This window comes from Salvelinus sp. IW2-2015, linkage group LG11 (genome assembly GCF_002910315.2).
Source record: "Salvelinus sp. IW2-2015 linkage group LG11, ASM291031v2, whole genome shotgun sequence".
NCBI lineage: Eukaryota > Metazoa > Chordata > Actinopteri > Salmoniformes > Salmonidae > Salvelinus > Salvelinus sp. IW2-2015.
The window spans coordinates 23,516,766-23,539,195 of NC_036851.1; the positions used below are offsets into that span (position 1 = coordinate 23,516,766).

At 42.8% G+C, this 22,430-nt stretch overlaps 1 protein-coding gene across 1 annotated transcript in view; it reads right to left on the reverse strand.

The window, feature by feature from the left end:
• Positions 1-22,430, reverse strand: part of LOC111970006 (intermediate filament family orphan 2-like) — a 67,595-nt gene that overhangs the window by 4,995 nt on the left and 40,170 nt on the right. Inside the window, exons 2-7 of the mRNA XM_070445602.1 lie at positions 17,082-17,142; positions 9,792-9,887; positions 1,985-2,159; positions 1,337-1,484; positions 586-784; positions 211-309 (exon numbers count right to left, since the gene is read on the reverse strand). Coding sequence (XP_070301703.1) covers positions 211-309; positions 586-784; positions 1,337-1,484; positions 1,985-2,159; positions 9,792-9,887; positions 17,082-17,142 — 778 coding nt within the window. The remainder of the gene's footprint in view (positions 1-210; positions 310-585; positions 785-1,336; positions 1,485-1,984; positions 2,160-9,791; positions 9,888-17,081; positions 17,143-22,430) is intronic.

Sequence of the window (22,430 nt, forward strand, 5' to 3'; positions counted from 1 at the left end):
TTAGATACAATGAGAGGAAAAATTTCCCAGGGACAATCTCTAAGAGGTAGATAAATCTCAGGGGATTTCATTCTCCCTCTATTTTTGTTACTGTAAGCCCCTACCTCTCTTTCTGTCACATTGTCTCTCTCATACACACATATACACACACAGGCTCGTAGGCAGGCAGGCAGGCACGCATGCACACACCCACAGACACTGCCTGTTCACCTCAATCGCGCCAATGGTCTCCTGGTACTCCTGCTCTCTGGTCTTGAATAGTGATTCTGTCTCATCTATGAGGCTGCCCAGGCTTCCATCCTGAGAGACCTGGGAGGAAGCAAAGAAGATTAGCTAATACATTCTGTACAGGATGTTGAATTTCTCAACTGAGAGCAGAACAATGGGCAGGATTTCAAAATGAAAATAAGTTATTTTACTGCAAACATTTCACTTTGCTGAATATGAATGGATGGGAACTCCTCTATGCCCTCCTGTACCCTTGTCCATTAGTTTATCAGTAGGTAGTGGTAATTGAAATGTTTATGCATTATCCTGTACATATGTATCCTTGACATTTACTGTATGGTGTCTATTCCGACTCACAGGCTCCTCTGTGTTGCTGTTGGCTGCGCTGGTGACTGTGCAGTTTGCCGCGGTGATGGCACCGGGTTGTATGTTGTAGTTGTTGAAGTCCTCCCAGAGCAACAGGGTCTCGTCATTCTCTTCCCACGTCAGGCTGTCACAGTCATCATCAATGTCAAACGTCTCCCTCCTGGCAACAAAATTGTCATCTGAACAATTTCTATGGGGGACAGAGACAGCGAGAGGAAGGAAGAGAGAGAGGAAGGAAGAGAGGACAAACACAACAGGCACCACCTTACAAGAGGTCCAAACACAGAGGAGGAAGAAAGATACAGAGAAGGCATGCAGGAAAACAGACTACATACAGTGTTTGACACTGACTTGAGACAGTGACAGATTTAGTACAATACAAATTAGACTTATAACCAATAACTAATATTACACTGAGGAATTCATATACACAATGAATAGATATTCTTTGTTTTAATGTTCTCATCTATCATTTGGTGGCCCTAATTGTAGCACAGGAAATCAACTACTGAAAAAATAATTAATGCAGGACTCTGAATTAACACTAGATGGGAGCAAAGTACAACATGGATAGAAACACAATGCACCATGTGTGTGTGTGTGTGTGTGTGTGTGTGTGTGTGTGTGGTGTGTGTGTGTGTGTGTGTGTGTGTGTGTGTTGTGTGTGTGTGTGTGTGTGTGTGTGTGTGTGTGTGTGTGGTGTGTGTGTGTGTGTGGGTGTGTGTGGAGAAGGCTGACTCACAGCTGGTTGAGCATGCGTTTCATTTCGTCAGTAACGTTGAGCGGGACCTCCTCCTCTGAGGTACTTGTGCTGGGGTCTGCATCCATCTCAGAGCTGTCCTCGTCAGACACAGGCATGCACTCCTTCTTCCTGCAGCACGCCATGGACCCTGGACACACACACACACACACACACACACACACACACACACACACACACACACACACACACACACACACACACACACACACACACACACACACACAACACACACACACACACACACACACACCACCCACACACACACACACACAACCAGATTACTTACTGGTGGCATCAATGCAGAATTTGAGGCAGTTTATCTAATCCGACATTAGTAATTTAAGCAGTACAATGCACCACCTAAAAAGCCTCTGGTCTGTTTCTGTCTGGATTCATAGTTGGGCTTTAGCCAGCACTGTCTGCACAATGTGATAACCTTGTGTGCAGTGCAGAGAGTCACAGCATCAGCAATTCACTGCTGAGCAATGACTGTGTTTGTGTGTGTATGGAGGTGGGGTCAATGAGTATTGTGTTAGTGGTGTGTGTCTGCCTATGTAGAAGAGAGTGTAGCAGCAGTATACCGGTAGTTAGCTGTTCCAGAGTGAGGCCTAACATACAGATAGATACACACCCTCTCTGGGAGCGACCCGGCCGGGCTGTCGTTGAACATCTTTAACATGTCCTCTGAGTTGCACTGCTGAGCCACGTCACATAGTTTGGCGGTGATGTCGATGCGCCGGCAGATGTCCATGTCCACCCGCATGGCTTTCTCCTGGATCTTAGTGTCCATGTCGGACATTTGCTGGAGAGGAAGGAGAGGGGTCGGTGTTGCTGGCTGTGAAGTAGAGAATCACCCCACCAAAACCTCTCCTTACTATATTCAACAAATCTCTAAACGCTTTTTATAGCTATCGGACAGATATGAATAACATAAGTCACATGCTGAGTTCATCCATGACTGGCTATCTGTGATTGGCAATATGCGCAGGGCCGGTTCCAGCCATAAGCAACATAAGCAGTCGCTTAGCGCCCTTAGTCGAGTTAGAATAGTAGAATACACAAGGTGCAAGTTCGAATTTTGGTTGTGCATCAGCAGTTTATCTCTTGTTTTGTCAGTCACTGACAGTCATTCAATTAGACATGTCAGTGAACAATTTTTAGATTGTTAAATTAGTCTAACCCATGGGTGTCAAACTCTGGCCCGCGGGCCAAATTTGGCCCTCGGGGTAATTATATTTGGCCCGCGAGACAATACCAAATTACTACTAGAGCTGGCCCGCCGGTATTATACAGCGCATATACAAACCCACATCCAGTCAGTCTGGGTCAATAACACATCATGCAACATTTCTGTGAAAGGTCCAAAAGAAACTCCAAAATGAATTTGATCACTGCTGCATCCCATGCTTCTTTTTGTCACTCAATAACTTGCAATTAGTCTAATATGCTATTATGACCAAACAATTCTTTACTAAACCGTCTACAAGGGGAAGGCTAGTATTTTGATTATAGGGTAAAGGGGAGTGGGAAGGCAGGAATAGAAGTATCTCTTACTTTCATATCCAGATCCATATTGACATATTGAGATCTCCTGACATATTTGGAACTCAGATGTCGACCACCCTTAATAAATGAGCGATGACAAAGTACACCAATTCTAAGGACATGTCCCAAATTACAGTGTTTATTCACTACCCAGGACATCTATCAGATTAGACACACTGTGTTGCCGCATAGATCTACTACTGTACTGAATGTATCCTCTCTTCTCTGACTACAGGTAGTTGTGCCATGACGAGGAAGCTGCTATTACACATAATGCCACTAACCGACATGGCCAGTTAAACAGAGAAGTCAATAAGAGAGGGAGCCAAGCTAGAATGGTTTCTACAGAAATCCAAATTACTCCCAAGCTAAGCCTGCTGCAGTATATTACAGCCGTCACACTCGAGCCAAGCTCCATTGAATTATTATAATATTTTTTTACCTTTATTTAACTAGGCAAGTCAGTTAAGAACAAATTCTTATTTTCAATGACGGCCTAGGAACAGTGGTTTAACTGCCTTGTTCAGGGGCAGAACAACAGATTTGAATCTTGTCAGCTCGGGGATTTGATCTTGCAATCTTTCTGTTACTAGTCCAATGCTCTAACCACTAGGCTACCTGCCACCCCATGAGAAAAATAAATTGTTGTGGACACAGCGTAAAGTCCTGTTGATCTACTGTTCGTTTATGAAAACAGTCCTATCTGAGCACTGTGCCTGTCTGAAATGTTGTTTGTGGCAGAATATGTTTTCACTGCTGGGTAAAAATCCAAACAAGGAGGGGTATGAATCTACTAGCCTGTCCTGGAGCCCAGTCTCTAAGTGTGTTCAGGATGATGAATGAAGCCCTAAGGACCTCTACAGTATGACTGACAACATCTATCATCACCTATAAAAAACAAGGATATACACTGAGTGTAGCAAACATTAAGAACACCTTCCTAATATTGAGTTAAACCCCACCCCTTTGTGCCCTCAGAACAGCCTCAATTCGTTGGGACATGGACTCTACAAGGTGTCGAAAGCATTCCACAGGGATGCTGGCCCATGTTGACACCAATGCTTCCCACAGTTGTGTCAAGTTGGCTGACTGTCCTTTGGGTGGAGGACCATTCTTGATACACACGGGAAACTGTTGAGCGTGACAAACCTAGCAGTGTTCAAGTTCTTGACACAAACCGGTGTGCCTGGCACCTCCTTCTTTAAGCTGTCTCCTCCTCTTCATCTCAAATCAAATCAAATTGTATTTGTCACATGCGCCGAAAACAACAAGTGTAGACCTAACAATGAAATGCTTACTTTACAAGCCCGTAACCAATAATGCCTTAAGAAGTTAAGAAAAATAAATAAATAAGTGTTAAGTAAAAAATGAATGAGTAAAAAATAGAAAATAAAAGTAACAAATAATTAAACAGTAGCAGTAAAATAACAAGAAAGCTACAGTTGAAGTCGGAAGTTTACATACACCTTAGCCAAAAACATTTAAACTCAGTTTTTCACAATTCCTGACATTTAATCCAAGTAAAAATTCCCTGTCTTAGGTCAGTTAGGATCCCCACTTTATTTTAAGAATGTGAAATGTCAGAATAATACTAGAGAGAATTATTTATTTCACCTTTTCTTCCTTTCATCACATTCTCAGTGGGTCAGAAGTTAACATACACTCAATTAGTACTTGGTAGCATTGCCTTTAAATTGTTTAACTTGGGTCAACCGTTTCGGGTAGCCTTCTACAAGCTTCCCACAATAAGTTGGGTGAATTTTGGCCCATTCCTCCTGACAGAGCGGGTGTAACTGAGTCAGGTTGGTCAGCCTCCTTGCTCGCACATGCTTTTTCAGTTCTGCCCACAAATTTTCTATGGGATTGAGGTCAGGGCTTTGTGATGGCCACTCCAATACCTTGACTTTGTTGTCCTTAAGCCATTTTGCCACAACATTGGAAGTATGCTTGGTGTCATTGTCCATTTGGAAGACCCATTTGTGACCAAACTTTAACTTCCTGACTGATGTCTTGAGATGTTGCTTCAATATATCCACATAATTTCCCTACCTCATGTTGCCGTCTATTTTGTGAAGTGCACCAGTCCCTCCTGCAGCAAAGCACCCCCACAACATGATGCTGCCACCCACGGGCTTCACGGTTGGGATGGTGTTCTTCGGCTTCCAAGCCTCCCCCTTTTTCCTCCAAACATAACAATGGTCATTATGGCCAAACAGTTCTATTTTTGTTTCATTAGACCAGAGGACATTTCTCCAAAAAGTATGATCTTTGTCCCCATGTGCAGTTGCAAACCAGCAGCACACCACCCTGCATACCACTGCTGGCTTGCTTCTGAAGCTAAGCAGGGTTGGTCCTGGTCAGTCCCTGGATGGGAGACCAGGTGCTGCTGGAAGTGGTGTTGGAGGGCCAGTAGGAGGCACTCTTTCCTCTGGTCTAAACAAAGATCCCAATGCCCCAGGGCAGTGATTGGGGACACTGCTCTGTGTAGGGTCTGTCTCTTATACACATCTAGATGTGTATAAGAGACAGGTGTTACTATTCCCCAGGTCGTTGCTGCAAATGAGAACGTGTTCTCAGTCAACTTACCTGGTAAAATAACGGTAAAATAAAAAATAAAATAAAAATAAAAACCGTAGTCTGGCTTTTTTATGGCGGTTTTGGAGCAGTGGCTTCTTCCTTGCTGAGCGGCCTTTCAGGTTATATCAATATAAGACTTGTTTTACTGTGGATATAGATACTTTTGTACCTGTTTCCTCCAGCATCTTCACAAGGTCCTTTGTTGTTGTTCTGGGATTGATTTGCACTTCTCGCACCAAAGTACATTCATCTCTAGGAGACAGAACACGTCTCCTTTCTGAGCGGTATGACGGCTGCGTGGTCCCATGGTGTTTATACTTGCGTACTATTGTTTGTGCAGATGAATGTGGTACCTTCAGGCATTTGGAAATTGCTCCCAAGGATGAACGAGACTTGATGTCAAGCAAAGGGGCACTGATTTTGAAGGTAGGCATTGAAATACATCCACAGGTACACCTCCAATTGACTCAAAAGATGTAAATTAGCCTATCAGACGCTTCTAAAGCCATGACATCATTTTCTGGAATTTTCCAAGCTGTTTAAAGGCACAGTCAACTTAGTGTATGTAAACTTCCGACTCACTGGAATTGTGATACAGTGAATTATAAGTGAAATAATCTGTCTGTAAACAATTGTTGGAAAAATGACTTGTGCAATGCACGAAGTAGATGTCCTAACCGACTTGCCAAAACTATAGCATGTTTACAAGAAATCTGTGGAGTGGTTGAAAAACAAGTTTTAATGACTCCAACCTAAGTGTATGTAAGCTTCCGACTTCAACTGTATATACAGGGGTTACCAGTATAGAGTCAATGTGCAGGGGCACCGATTAGTCAAGGTAATTGAGGTAATATGTACAGGTAGGTAGAGTTAAAGTGACTATGCATAGATTATGAACAGAGAGTAGCAAAAGTGTAAAAGAGGGGTCTGGGTAGCTCTTTGATTAGGTGCTCAGGAGTCTTATGACTTGGGGGTAGAAGCTGTTAAGAAGCGTCTTGGACCTCGACTTGGTGCTCCAGTACCGCTTGCCGTGCGGTAGCAGAGAGAACAGTCTATGACTAGAGTGGCTGGAGTCTTTGACAATTTTTAGTGCCTTCCTCTGACACCGCCTGATATAGAGGTCCTGGATGGCAGGAAGCTTGGCCCCAGTGATGTACTGTGCCATACACACTACCCTCTGTAGTGCCTTGCGGTCGGAGGCCAAGCAGTTGCCATACCAGGCAGTGATGCAACCCGTCAGGATGCTCTTGATGGTGCAGCTGTAGAACCTTTTGAGGATCTGAGGACCCATGCCAAATCTTTTCAGTCTCCTGAGGTGGAATAGCCTTTGTCGTGCCCTCTTCACAACTGTCTTAGTGTGCTAGGACCATGATAGTTTGTTGGTGATGTGGAAACCAAGGAACTTAAAGCTCTCAACCTGTTCCACTGCAGCCCCGTCGATGAGAATGAGGGCGTGCTTGGTCCTCCTTTTCCTGTAGTCCACAATCATCTCCTTTGTCTTGATCACGTTGAGGGAGAGGTTGTTGTCCTGGCACCACGTGACCAGGTCTCTGACCTCCTCCCTATAGGCTGTCTCATTATTGTCGGTGATCAGGCCAACCACTGTTGTGTCATCGGCAAACTTAATGATGGTGTTGGAGTCATGCCTGACCATGCAGTCATGAGTGAACAGGGAGTACAGGACGGGACTGAGCAAGCATGTGGCGGATGTGTTGTTCCCTACCCTTACCACCTGGGGGCGGCCCATCAGGAAGTCCAGGATCTAGTTGCAGAGGGAGGTGTTTAGTCCCAGGGTCCTTAGCTTAGTGATGAGCTTTGAGGGTACTATGGTGTTGAACGCTGAGCTGTAGTCAATGAACAGCATTCTCACATAGGTGTTCCTTTTGTCCAGGTGGGAAAGGGCAGTGTTGAGTGCAATAGAGATTGTGTCATCTGTGGATCTATTGGGGCGGTATGCAAACTGGAGTGGGTCTAGGGTTTCTGAGATAATGGTGTTGATTTGAGCCATGACCAGCCTTTCAAATCACTTAATGGCTACAGACGTGAGTGCTACGGATCTGTAGTCATTTAGGCAGGTTATCTTAGTGTTTTTGGGCACAGGGACTATGGTGGTCTGCTTGAAACATGTTGGTATTACAGACTCAGTCAGGGACAGGTTGAAAATGTCAGTGAAGACACTTGCCAGTTGGTCAGCGCATGCTCGGAGTACACGTCCTGGTTATCCGTCTGGCCCTGCGGCCTTGTGAATGTTGACCTGTTTAAAGGTCCTACTCACATCGGCTACGGAGAGCGTGATCACACAGTCATCCGGAACAGCTGGTGCTCTCATGCATGTTTCAGTGTTACTTGCCTCGAAGCGAGCATAGAAGTAATTTAGCTCGTCTGGTAGGTTCGTGTCACTGGGCAGCTTGTGGCTGTGCTTTCCTTTGTAGTCTGTAATAGTTTGGAAAGCCCTGCCACATCCGACGAGCGTCGGAGCCGGTGTAGTATGGTTCAATCTTAGTCCTGTATTGACGCTTTGCCTGTTTGATGGTTCGTCAGAGGGCATAGAAGGATTTCTTATAAGCTTCCGGGTTAGAGTCCCGCTACTTGAAAGCGGCAGCTCTACCCTTTAGCTCAGTGCAAATGTTGCCTGTAATCCATGGCTTCTGGTTGGGGTATGTACGTACGGCCACTGTGGGGACGACGTCATCGATGGAATTATTGATGAAGCCAGTGACTGATGTGGTGTACTCCTCAATGCCATCAGAAGAATCCTGGAACATATTCCGGTCTGTGCTAGCAAAACAGTCCTGTAGCTTAGCATCTGCTTCATCTGACCACTTTCTTATTGACCGAGTCACTGCTGCTTCCTGCTTTAGATTTTGCTTGTAAGCAGGAACCTGGAGGATAGAATTATGGTCAGATTGCCAAATGGAGGGCGAGGGAGAGCTTTGTACGTGTCTCTGTGTGTGGAGTAAAGGTGGTCTAGAGTTTTTTTCCCCTCTGGTTGCACATTTAACATGTTGATAGAAATTAGGTAAAACTGATTTTAGTTTCCATTAAAGTCCCCGGCCACTAGGAGCACAGCCTCTGGATGAGCATTTTCCTGTTTGCTTATAGCCGTATACTGTACAGCTCATTGAGTGCGGTTTTAGTGCCAGCATCGGTCTGTGATGGTATGTTGACAGCTACAAAAAATACAGATGAAAACTCTCTAGGTAGATAGTGTGGTCTACAGCTTATCATGAGATACTCTACCTCAGGTGAGCAAAACCTTGAGACTTCCTTAGATTTCGTGCACCAGCTGTTGTTTACAAATATGCATAGGCCGCCGCCCCTTGTCTTACCAGAGGCCGCTGTTCTATCCTGACGAAAAGCTTAAAACCCGCCAGCTGTATGTTAATCATGTCATCATTCAGCTACGACTCGGTGAAACATAACGTGCTCGTAGTTTGTCTATTTTATTACCGATTGATTGTAACCTTTACCGATGGTAAAGGTAGATTACCATCTCGGCTACGGATCCTTAGAAGGCTCCCGGACCGTCGTCCACAATGTCTCTGTAAAGGGTCGATGTGCAGCAGGTGGGACGGAGTCGGGTGCAGGACACAGAGGATGAGTAATAACAGACTTTTACTCAAGACGACAACAAAATAAATTCCACGCAGGGAAAACAATCCAGCTCATAAAATAGTAGCGACTGCTAAACACAGAACAAACACACATAAAACCATGTGGGAACCAGAGGGTTAAATAGGGAATAAATAATAATGTAATAGAAACCAGGTGTGTACAATAAAGACAAAACAAATGGACAATGAGTGCAGATCGGTGGCAGCTAGAAAACCGGTGACGTCGACCGCCGAACGCTGCCCGAACAAGGAGAGGCACCAACTTCAGCGGAAGTCGTGACAGTCTCCGTCTTTTCCTCCTGCGAGTGACGAGGATGAGGGCCTTGTCGGGTGTCTGGAGTAAATCCTTCCCGTCCGACTCGTTGAAGAAGAATTCCTCCAGTACGGGGTGAGTAATCACTGCCCTGATATCAAGAAGCTATTTTCCGGTCATAAGACACGGTGGTAGAAATATTATGTGCAAAATAAGTTTCAAATAACGTGAGAAAACATACACAACAGCACAATTGGTTACGGGATCGTAAAACGGCAGCCATCTCCTTCGGCGCCATTATTATTCTCTACATCTACACTGATTGAAGGGGATTTTAAGTGACATCAACAAGGGATCAAGCTTTCACCTAGATTCACCTGGTCAGTCTATGTCATGGAAAGAGTGAGTGTGCTGTGAAGTGTGAGGGTGTATATACTATACTCACATCGCTCATAAGGCTCTTAAAGACCACCAGCTCAGCCTTCAGTCTCTCCACCTTCTCATTCAGTTCATCCTGGATCTCCTCTGACTCCTGGGCACTCTGAACACACACACCACACACACATACACACAGATTTGCACAATTCAAACACATGCCCCAACCACATACACTCAAAGACATGCAGCAAAATATCAACACACTTTCTTATTTACCATATTAGAGAAAGCATGTTATTGAATATGGCCCCAATCTATATTTGTACAAGTATGCAGTGGGATAAGTAGTAAAGATGGATTATGGACATTACAGTAGATGCCCAGGGGGACCACATACAGAGTAAATCACACTACATAATCAACTGATATTATTTGTCAAATGACTATTATAATGCAGACCTCCTGTTTCACTTCCATGCTAAACAATATCTACCTGTGTCACCTCAGAGAGGTTAGAGCACCCCAGGGAAGTCTGCTCTCTTGCAGCTTTCTGCTGACCCACAATCCAACACAAACACATATGCTGCCATTGATCAATTTGTCTGTTGACGGAGGTGCAGAGAGAGGGGGGATTTCTACTGTACTAGCACCTGCTGAGGCTTTTGATGTTGCATAGGAACCATGGTGCCTGCCTTGGGCCATGATACTGCAAACTGGTGTAACGATGAGGCACGGGGCATAGTGGTGAGACACGGATTTCCAGGTTTGCTATGGGGGCCATCCAGGTCACCAGGGTCTATGTAGGTTTTCTGACATACATCTACCAGATAGTGATGGGGGAAAACATCTATACAGTTACATATCAAGATATTAATTTAGACAGTATCACAGTATCAAATCGCAATACATATAGAATAGTAAAAATCATAAGAATCACATAATATCGTATCGTCCCTAGCAATTCCCAGCCCTACTACCTGACTATCTCGGGCCAAATTCTGTTGACACACACCCGCTCAAGACATTATGGATATGAACAGGCCGTAAGAAATGAAGGATGGTGGCACGTACAATAAGTAATGGTCATTTCCACGTAAAAGGACCCATGAGCACCAACATGGAAAGATAAGAGTCTATATTATTTTTGATATTAAGGCATATTTTTTTTTACGCACAAATTTTCCATCCTAAAAATGTTGAATAAGCAAATACCCCTTACTAGAAATATAGTGCATTCGGAAAGTATTCAGACCCCTTAACTTTTTCCACATTTTGTTACATTACAGCGTTATTCTAAAATGGCTTAGATTTTGCCACCACCATGATTCACCGTAGGGATGGTGCCAGGTTTCCTCCAGATGTGACGCTTGGCATTCAGGCCAAAGAGTTCAATCTTGGTTTCATCAGACCAGAGAATCTTTGCCTTTTGGCAAACTCCGAGCGGGCTGTCATGTGCCTTTTACTGAGGAGTGGCTTACGTCTGGCCACTCTATACTGTACTTTACTGTACTCTACTGTATTGTACTTTACTGAACTCTACTGTACTGAACTTTACTGTATTGTTCTGAACTATAGTCTACTCTACTTTACTGTACTGTACTATATCCTACTGTACTCTACTGTAATCTACTGCACTCTACTGTAGTGTACAGACCTCTACTATATTGATGAATTGATACACCACCCCTACCTTGTCAGGTTGTAATACGTCACTTCCTTTTGAATGCGGAACGAGGAAGAGCTCGGTTTTTTTGTTTTGAAAAGTTTGTTGTTTTGAAAGTGTATTGGAAGTAGCTAGCTAACTTTTTTGTTTGGACCCCGCGACACAGTTGGCATCAGTTGTTGGGACTGCTAGTCTCTGTCCAGTGATCCTGTCAAACAAGGATGGATCTGAGGACCTTTTTGGCATTATCAAGCTAGCTGGGTTTTCTTGAGGGCTTGAACGCAGCCCGTGACGCGGTTAGCCATTGTGGCTGGGACTGCGGATTGTCCCAGGTTTGTGGCTGTCTAGATCCCTGCTGTTTGTAGTTTTCAATCTTCCCTGTGACCTGCCTGTCTGGAACTGTGAGGATTAACAGCATAACCTATGTCGCTAGCTACCATGACAAAGACCAAAACCGGCAGAGACCAAAGTACCGTTGAGGACAGTGGTGTCTCTCTATCACACGTGAAGGATCTTTTAAATGAACAAAAATAGTTCTACGAGCAGTTGCTACAACAACAAGAAAATAGCTTCAGGTATTTTGTCCAAATACTGATGGAGTCAACTAATAAAATAATGGGGACTTGACCAGAGTGGTCCAGGACCTGAAGAACAGTTTGCAGTTCTCCCAGGGTCAGCTCGATGAGTTGAAACAGGAGAACGGCAAGATGACAGCAATCTGTAAGTCATTGAGAGAGGACATCAGTTCTGTATGTGAATCCATGATAACAATGACGGCTAAATCAGACTATATCGAGGGACAATCAAGGCGGAACAACATGGTTGTGGACAACATTTTATTGAGGTGTTGTTGTTGCAGGTTCACTTGGCACATTTAAAGCATTTTCTTTTGGGGTGTTGTTATAGGCCACCAAGTGAGAACAGTCAGTATCTAAATAATATATGAGAAATGCTTGAAAGTGTATGTGATGTAAACAGAGAGGTCTACTTTCTTGAGTACCTGAATATTAGCTGGTTTTCATCAAGCTGTCTACTCAAGAGGAAGCTTCTCATTGTAACCAGTGCCTGTAATCTGGTTCAGGTTATTAATCAACCTACCAGGGTGTTTACAAACACTACAGGAACAAGTTCTTGACACACTACAGGAACAAGATCATCCACATGTATTGATCACATTTTTACTAATACTGTAGAACTTTGTTCTAAAGCTATATCCGTACCCACTGGATGCAGTGATCACAATATAGTGGCTATATCCAGGAAAGTCAAAGTTCCAACAGCTGGGCCTTAAATAGTGTAAAAAGATTTTGCTGTGACTCTTATGTGGATGATGTTAAAAATATTTGTTGGTCTGATGTGATTAATGAGGAGCATCCAGATGCTGCAATTATGATAATGATGGTGACACTGTCTGGGATTTATTTCGAATTTAAGGCACACTTAACCAGCATGGCTACCACAGCATTCTGCAGCGATACGCCATCCCATCTGGTTTGCGTTTAGTGGGACTATCATTTGTTTTTCAACAGGACAATGACCCAACACACCTCCAGGCTGTGTAAGGGCTATTTGACCAAGAAGGAGAGTTATGGAGTGCTGCATCAGATGAACTGGCCTCCACAATCACCCGACCTCAACCCAATTGAGATGGTTTGGGATGAGTTTGACCGCAGAGTGAAGGAAAAGCACCAACAAGTGCTCAGCATATGTGGGAATTCCTCCAAGACTGTTTGAAAAGCATTCCAGGTGAAGCTGGTTGAGAGAATGCCAAGATTGTGTAAAGTTGTCATCAAGGCAAAGGCTGGCTACTTTGAAGAATCTTAAATATAAATACATTTTGGATTTGTTTAACACTTTTTTGGTTACTACAAGATTCCATAAAGTTGAGGTCGGAATTTTACATACACTTAGGTTGGAGTCATTAAAACTCGTTTTTCAACCACTCCACAAATTTCTTGTTTACAAATTATAGTTTTGGCAAGTCGGTTAGGACATCTACTTTGTGCATGACACAAGTCATTTTTCCAACAATTGTTTACAGACAGATCATTTCACTTATAATTCACTGTATCACAATTCCAGTGGGTCAGAAGTTTACATACACTAACTTGACTGTGCCTTTAAACAGCTTGGAAAATTCCAGAAAAGGATGTCATGGCTTTAGAAGCTTCAGATAGGCTAATTGACATCTTTTGAGTCAATTGGAATTGTACCTGTAGATGTATTTCAAGGTCTACCTTCAAACTCAGTGCCTTTTTGCTTGACATCATGGGAACATCAAAATAATCAGCCAAGACCTCAGAAAAATTATTGTAGAGTCCACAAGTCTGGTTCATATTTGGGAGCAATTTCCAAACGCCTGAAGATACCACGTTCATCTGTACAAACAATAGTACGCAAGTATAAACACCATGGGACCACGCAGCCGCATACCGCTCAGGAAGAAGACGCTTTCTGTCTCCTAGAGATTAATCGTACTTTGGTGTGAGAAGTGCAAATCAATCCCAGAACAACAGCAAAGGACCTTGTGAAGATGCTGGAGGAAACAGGTACAAAAGTATCTATATCAACAGTAAAACGAGTCCTATATCGATATAACCTGAAAGGCCGTTCAGCAAGGAAGACGCTACTGCTCCAAAACCGCCATAAAAAAGCCAGACTATGGTTTGCAACTGCACATGGGGACAAAGATCGTACTTTTTTGGAGAAATGTCCTCTGGTCTGATTAAACAAAATTAGAACTGTTTGGCCATAATGACCATTGTTATGTTTGGAGGAAAAAGGGGGAGGCTTGCAAGCCGAAGAACACCATCCCAACCGTGAAGCACGGGGGTGGCCGCATCATGTTGTGGGGGTGCTTTGCTGCAGGAGGGACTGGTGCACTTCACAAAATAAATGTAATCATGAGGTAGGAAAATTATGTGGATATATTGAAGCAACATCTCAAGACATCAGTCAGGAAGGTAAAGCTTGGTCGCAAATGGGTCTTCCAAATGGACAATGACCCCAAGCATACTTCCAAAGTTGTCAAGGTATTGGAGTGGCCATCACAAAGCAATGAGCTCAATCTTATAGAAAATTTGTGGGCAGAACTGAAAAAGCATGTGCGAGCAAGGAGGCTGACAAACCTGACTCAGTTACACCAGCTCTGTCAGGAGGAATGGGCCAAAATTCACCCAACTTATTGTGGGAAGCTGGTGGAAGGCTATCTGAAACGTTTGACCCAAGTTAAACAATTTAAAGGCAATGCTACCAAGTACTAATTGAGTGTATGTAATCTTTTGAATGTGATGAAATAAATAAAAGCTGAAATAAATCATTCTCTTTACTATTATTCTGACAGTTCACATTCTTAAAAATAAAGTGGTGATTCTAAATGACCTAAAACAGGGATTTTTTACTTGGATTAAATGTCAGGAATTGTTAAACTGAGTATAAATGTATTTGGCTAAGGTGTATGTAAACTTCTGACTTCAACTGTATGTGTTATTTCATAGTTTTGATGTCTTCACTATTATTCTACAAAAAAAAAAAAAAAAAAACGTGGAATGAGTAGGTGTGTCCAAACTTTTGACTGGTACTGTGTATATATAACATTTTTGGGAGTGGCGGCAACGAGTTATCGGGGAAACACTGACACTACTCTACTATTCTGTGCTGTACTCTACTGGGGCCTCATTTATCAACCATGTGTAAATGTCTTACTAAATTCTGGCGTAAATTGAGATTCTAGGATTTGCATTGCCTCACAAATTATTGGGATTTATCAAACTGTTGCACGCAACATATATGCATGATTTCATTGATATATCAGAGCTATATTGTATTATATTTGACTCACACAGTCTCCTTATATTATATTTATGCGGTCGTGAACGACCACTCCAACCCCACCTAGAAAACGCCCTCCATTCACCTTTTATGGTAACAAAAACGACCTAATTTGTGTATAATTTGGAGATGTTGGAACTGTGCCATGATAGTTCCTGAAAGAAAGTGCAATGGCAAATTTGATCACATTTCTGTAGATGTGTGGGCAGAATGTTTGTGACTTTTACAAACAAAAAATGCATGCAGCCTAGTGAATGCCAAACACTGTCCATGCATTCTGCAAGATTGATTGTCCTCTCTAACAATTTTAAAGTAAATGCTTCATCCCACACTTCTATGTAAAATACTAATTGTTGTTCAATATTTTGTTTATCAATACATGATTGTGTTTCTATCTCCTGCCTTAGTATAGGCTCAAATTAGATAGGCTAGGCTTTGATTTTCACACTCCTAATCCTATCGCACATTAACACTGGAGCGTACCCATACTGTCACATACTGTAGGCTACTGTCAAGGCTACCGGTCTGTTTACTTCAGAGCATGCTTCACTATTGAATGAGCGAATGAACATTTGTTGTGTAGACAGAATAATTTAAACCAATTATGTCAGCAAAGGAGAGACATGTCCTGCAATATGATTTTGATTTTGGCCTATATAATAAAAACAAAATAAATATACTGTATTAGACGACATGCTGCTAAGCAATCTCCTTACCACCAGCAAATGCATGTGTTTTATCATTAGGCCTACATTTGAATGTTTTTATTAACTTACCACTATTGTAATTCCTGTGCATCAAACACCTCCCATTTCCCCCAAATGAACAATATGTCTATTTGCTTGTAATAGAGTTGATCAATCTTGTAGAAGTTGTGCACACGCATGGTTTGAGATTTGAGTGGAAATATATGCACTTTCCCTTCAAGTTCAAAATGGATAAATACCAACCTTTGCGGGAAAACTAAAGCACGCAAGCTTTAGAGTATTTTTTTGTGTCCATAAACCATTGACAAATGAGGCCCCTGAGCTCTACTGTGCTTGCTGTAATTTGATGTCCAAACTTGTGAAACATACACCATGATTGGTTCAGATTTGGTCCGGTCCAGACCAACCAAATTTGGTCTTGGTTGGGGGCAGAGCTCATTAAAATAATTGCCAGTATGTAGAATAATACCCAAATATGCAAAGGAGGATATTGCATGTTTATACCTTAGTGTACCTATTTAGGATACATCACCATGAAGAGGATGACATGTATATCCATAATTATCTATTTCTGTGTAGTACAGATCAGGGACACATGATGAAATTCCGTTACCGCAATTCCGTTACCAGGTGTAAATCCACTTCACTTACTGTAGTTCAATAACCAAATGTTTTTTTTTTCCAAAGGCAATGTGTCATGTCATAGCTGACACATCATTCTTTCTGCAGACATCGTTGAATCTTAATTCGGTTACCAAACTTTGCATCTGCACAGTTCTTCCAGTAAATGTGTTTTTGTAAAATATTCTATGTAAATTGTTAAAAGTAGTACTTTTGCATAGAGTTGTATGGTTTGTTCAACTTTGAAATCAATGGTTTTTGTTTGGCATACATTTTAAGTGAAACATCTCAGCGCAAGTGAGTTTCAGCGCAATTCCGTTACGGTGGAATTGCCCTGATTCAAAGGATGTATCTTTTTTCAGCAGCTGTGGGGCTTACATTTTCTTTGTCTTTATGACAATAACCATCTGAAAGGCATTATACGGTAGTGAATAAAGTACAATTGGATCTTGAGATGAAGGTGAAATTATGTTATGGTGAAGGTACGTTTATTTTATGTTGGTTGAAGGTGAATTGATGGTTTGTGTCCACTCACCTCCTGCATGGATTCTACCAAGGACTCGAGCTGCTCTCGTCTGTTTAGCTCCTCTTCCCATCTACAACACAGAACACATGGAGGGTCAGTTACCTGCACTTACATTATACTTACATTTGAAATACAAAAAGCCTTATATTCAAGACTAATGTTCAAACTTAGACGTCAAACAGTGTCAAGGTTCTGGCCTAATGCTTCTAAAAATGTTAGGAATAACCGTGCTCATGGAGCTCTCAACTAGCCTTCGTATTGTTTAATATGCCATATAGCCCTTTGAGGTATATCAGTGTGAACAGAATGTCACAGTTAGTAAAGACACTATATGGTCAGAGTCTCCCCGTCCCAGCCTTGGCCTTAACCTTTACCTTGACTGTAACCTGAACTCTGTCTCCCACTACTGCCCTATACACTTCCCACTGGGTCTTTGATTACAACAAAGGAGAGGAGGTTCCATACAATATACTGTATGTATATCACCTAGAAAAACAAATGATCACTAAGTCTTCGCTACAAATTGCTTGAGGTTCCTCCAGATTGGACCTCTGTTTTATGTTTAAAAAGAGATTCTATGAAGTTGACAGCATGTCTCAATTGATATAATGTCTTGGCTGCTTAAACAGGCATCTATCTACCAGGGTCTCATCATTACATGGAATTCAGTGGCTAACATCAATGGAAGAAACATTCCTTCCATCCTAGTCACAGAAGGGGAAGAAACATTCCTTCCATCCTAGTCACAGAAGGGGAAGAATCATCCTCTCCTCCTAGTCACAGAAGGGAAGAAAACATTCCTTCCATCCTAGTCACAGAAGGGGGAGAACATTCCTTCCATCCTAGTCACAGAAGGGAAGAATCACCTTCCATCCAGTCACAGAAGGGAAGAAACATTCCTTCCATCCTAGTCACAGAAAGGAAGAAAACATTCCTTCCATCCTAGTCACAGAAGGGGAAGAATCATTCCTTCCATCCAAGTCACAGAAGGGGAAGAAACATTCCTTCACTCCTAGTCACAGAGAAGGGAAGAAACATTCCTTCCATCCTAGTCACAGAAGGGAAGAAACATTCCTTCCATCCAAGTCACAGAAGGGGAAGAAATCATCCTTCCATCCTAGTCACAGAAGGGGAAGAAACATTCCTTCCAATCCCTAGTCACAGAAGGGGAAGAAACATTCCTTCCATCCTAGTCACAGAAAGGGAAGAAACATTCCTTCCATCCTAGTCACAGAACGGGAATAACTGAACATGTGTTGTATCTATTGAACTTGAAAATGAATGTCAGTATATCTGAACTCTAAAGAGACTAATGTATTAAATATTTTTAAGTATTTAACTAGTCAGAAATATGAATATGGTTACTCAAGAACATCTTCAGAGTTATTGTTTGTATAAACCAACTCCTTACAGGAATAGTCAGAAGAGACCATGATAAATGTGAGAGTATATGAACTGCCTGACTCTCTCACAGTCACAATTGTTACTCATAGCCTATGGTTAGCAGGGAATTGTTCTCTCAGTTGACAGGTCATATCTTCTTGGTTACCATAGCATGCCAGTAGACTTGTGTAGAAATAGAAATAGAAATAGTGCCGCAATGGGTTATAAGCCACTTTTAGCCTCTATTACATTCACATGACATAACAGGCAGTTATAGCACAGGCCTGGTCAGTATCTCCAAACTAGACTCTGACTGCCACATTGTCTAAGGATAGAAAAAGAGGACATACCGAGGCACAGCATGATTCCCTAAACAGAGTGGAAAGTGAAAGAATAGAGAGTAAAGTCATTCATCAGTATGAGGTAAGTCACAGTGTTACACATTAACGTGACTAAACGACTTTATGGGCTATCAAACAAAATAATGGTAATTTCCCCCCTCCCCCAGCTAACTCTCATGCCTTGCTCCACCAATGCGAGACAGGGTGTGGGGGATGTGACCAAAACACCAAAGAATGCTGGCACATTTTGTCTGGCCATGCCCTCACTATAGCAACAGGACCAGAGACAGAAATACTAAAGTAAAAATCATTCCACACAGAGTTAAATACTTTTTAAAGATCTCCTCTCTTGATCTGAAAGCAATTTTCTAGAATTCACCATTGAATGTAGAGTAAACAACATACAGTCCATCACTAGAGAGTCTTCTATCTGACCAACCTCCCTTTGTTGCTTTCGGAATCCACTAAATGTAGGCGACACTGTCTTATTAGCTAGAGAGAAGTATCCCTGGCTGGGCGGTCTCCAGCTCACATTTGATTGAAGCGTTGGTTCAAAAAAATGCTGGCACTGCTGCTTTACTGTGTCCAAGAGCAGGATGTTTCCCAAGTAACACAAAGGTCATTGGAGTTCAGAACTGCATCACATCTACCCTCTGCAGACAGAGGAAAACAGTATGTCACAGCATCTGCATGTGCTCCGCATCACTTACAATCTACAGTGCCTTCAGAGAGTATTCATACAGCTTGACTTATTCCACATGTTGTTGTGTTACAGCCTGAATTCAAAATGGATTAAATACAAAAAATCTCAAACATCTACTGTGGCAAAGAAGGGGGCCGAGTGATAAAGGGCAGATATATGAGGGCAGAACTAATAAACAAGCTCTGCGCTCCCACTAAAATGGCCACCCCGACCAGAACTACAGATCACAAAATGGCTGAGATGTGTGGGGGGAGATGTGGGGCAAAGAAGGGGGCCGAGTGATAAATAGCAGATATCTGAGGTCAGAACTAATAAACAAGAGTTCGTAATTCAGACGGATGCCTCAGAGGTCGGCTTTGGAACACCCCATCCTGTTTTTAAGCAGGAAGCTGGAACCATGGGAGGCCAACTACTCAGTCATTGAGAAAGAGGCGCTGGCAGTAAAGTGGGCTCTAGAAAGACTGAAATACTACCTGCTAGGGCACCACTTCACCCTCATCAGTGACCATGCCCCACTCACCTGGATGCATAGGCTCGGGTGATGCAGTGGTTTTTGAGTCTCCAACCGTTTCACATTGACTTAAAATACAGAGCAGGGAAGGAAATGGGAAATGTGGATGGGTTATCCCGCATACACGCCCATTTTGCTACGGTAGCCCGACCTAGGGGTCAAATCTAGGGGGGAGATGTGTGTCAAAGAAGGGGTCTGATTGCTAAATGGCAGATATGTGAGGGCAGAACTAATAAACGGGCTCTGCCCTCTCACTAAAATGGCCACCCCGACCAGAACTACAGATCACAAAATGGCAGACCGCCAAAACCACAACTCCCAGAAGCAAGGGGAACGTCCAGAAAGTGGGGCCAACCCACAAATAAGGGGTCAAGACAAACGAGGAAGAGAGAGAGGAAGGGGCTGGGGGATCTGTGAACCATAGAGAAAGTGACAATATATATATTGGTTGGATTTACCGTGTATGACCTGGACTGATTGGACTTACTTGTTGGCGTTTGGACCTGGACCTACCGAGAAACCGATTTGTTTACCGAACCCTGCTATCCTTGACCTCGCCTGCGGCCTGGGTGGACCAGGACGGAGAAACCAACACACAGGTACTGTCCTCTTCGAAATAACTCTCATTCTGGGGTGATTTTGGTGACGGTCTCCCGCTTAATTTGTGACAAACTATGAAATAACACATATGGAATCATATTGTAACCAAACAATTGTTAAACATATCAAAATATATTTGAGATTTGAGATTCTTCAAAGTAGCCACCCTTTGCTTTAATGACAGCTTTGCACAATCTTGGCATTCTCTCAACCAGCTTCATGAGGTAGTCACCTGGAATGCATTTCAATTAACAGGTGTGCCTTGTTAAAAGTTCATTTGTGGAATTTCCTTCCTTCTTAATGCATTTTGAGCCAATCAGTTGTGTTGGGCCAAGTAGAGGGTATACAGAAGATAGCCTTTTTTTGGTAAAAGACCAAGTCCATATTATTGTCACCCCCTGATCTGTTTCACCTGTCTTTGTGCTTGTTGTCCGGACCTCTGGCAGTCTCAATGGGGGTGCCACAGGGTTAAATTCTCAGGCCGACTCATTTCTCTGTATACATCAATGATGTCGCTCTTGCTGTTGGTGATTCTCTGATCCACCTCTATGCAGATGACACCATTCTGTATACTTCTGGCCCTTCTTTGGACACTGTGCTAACTAACCTGCAGACAAGCTTCAATGCCATACAACTCTCCTTCCGTGGCCTCCAACTGCTCTTAAATGCAAGTAAAACTAAATGCATGCTCTTCAACCGATCGCTGCCCGCTCGTCCAGCATCACTACTCTGGACGGTTCTAACTTAGAATATGTGGACAACTACAAATACCTAGGTGTCTGGTTAGACTGTAAACTCTCCTTTCAGACTCACATTAAGCATCTCCAATCCAAAATTAAATCTAGAATCGGCTTCCTATTTCGCAACAAAGCATCCTTCACTCATGCTGCCAAACATACCCTCGTAAAACTGACTATCCTACTGATCCTTGACTTCGGCGATGTCATTTACCAAATTGCCTACAATACTCTACTCAGCAAATTGGATGCAGTCTACAACAATGCCATCCGTTTTGTCACCAAAGCCCCATATACTACCCACCACTGCGACCTGTATGCTCTCGTTGGCTGGCCCTCGCTTCATATTAATCGCCAAACCCACTGGCTCCAGGTCATCTAAAAGTCTCTGCTAGGTAAAGCCCCACTTTATCCCAGCTCACTGGTCACCATAGCAGCACACACCCATAGCACGCGCTCCAGCAGGTATATTTCCCTGCTCACCCCCATTCCTCATTTGGCCGCCTTTCCTTCCAGTTCTCTGCTGCCAATGTCTGGAACGAACTGCAAAAATCACTGAAGCTGGAGACTCATATCTCCCTCACTAACTTTAAGCACCAGCTGTCAGAGCAGCTCACAGATCACTGCACCTGTAAATAGCCCATCCAACTACCGCATCCCCATACTGTTATTTATTTTTCTCCTTTGCACCCCAGTATCTCTACTTGCACACTCATCTTCTGCACATCTATCACTCCAGTGCTTAATTGCTATATTGTAATTATTTTGCCACTATGGCCTATTTATTGCCTTACCTCCCTTATCCTACCTCATTTGCACACACTGTATATAGACTTTTTCTATTGTATTATTGACTGTATGTTTGTTTATTCCATGTGTAACTCTGTGTTGTTGTTTGTGTCACACTGCTTTGCTTTATCTTGGCCAGGTCACAGTTGTAAATGAGAACTTGTTCTCAACTAGCCTAGCTGGTTAAATAAAGGTGAAAAAAATACAAATTAAAAAATTAAATAAAAAGGACACCAATAGTAAGAAGAGACTTGCTTTTGCAGTTTTACTTTAGTGCCTTATTGCACAGGATGC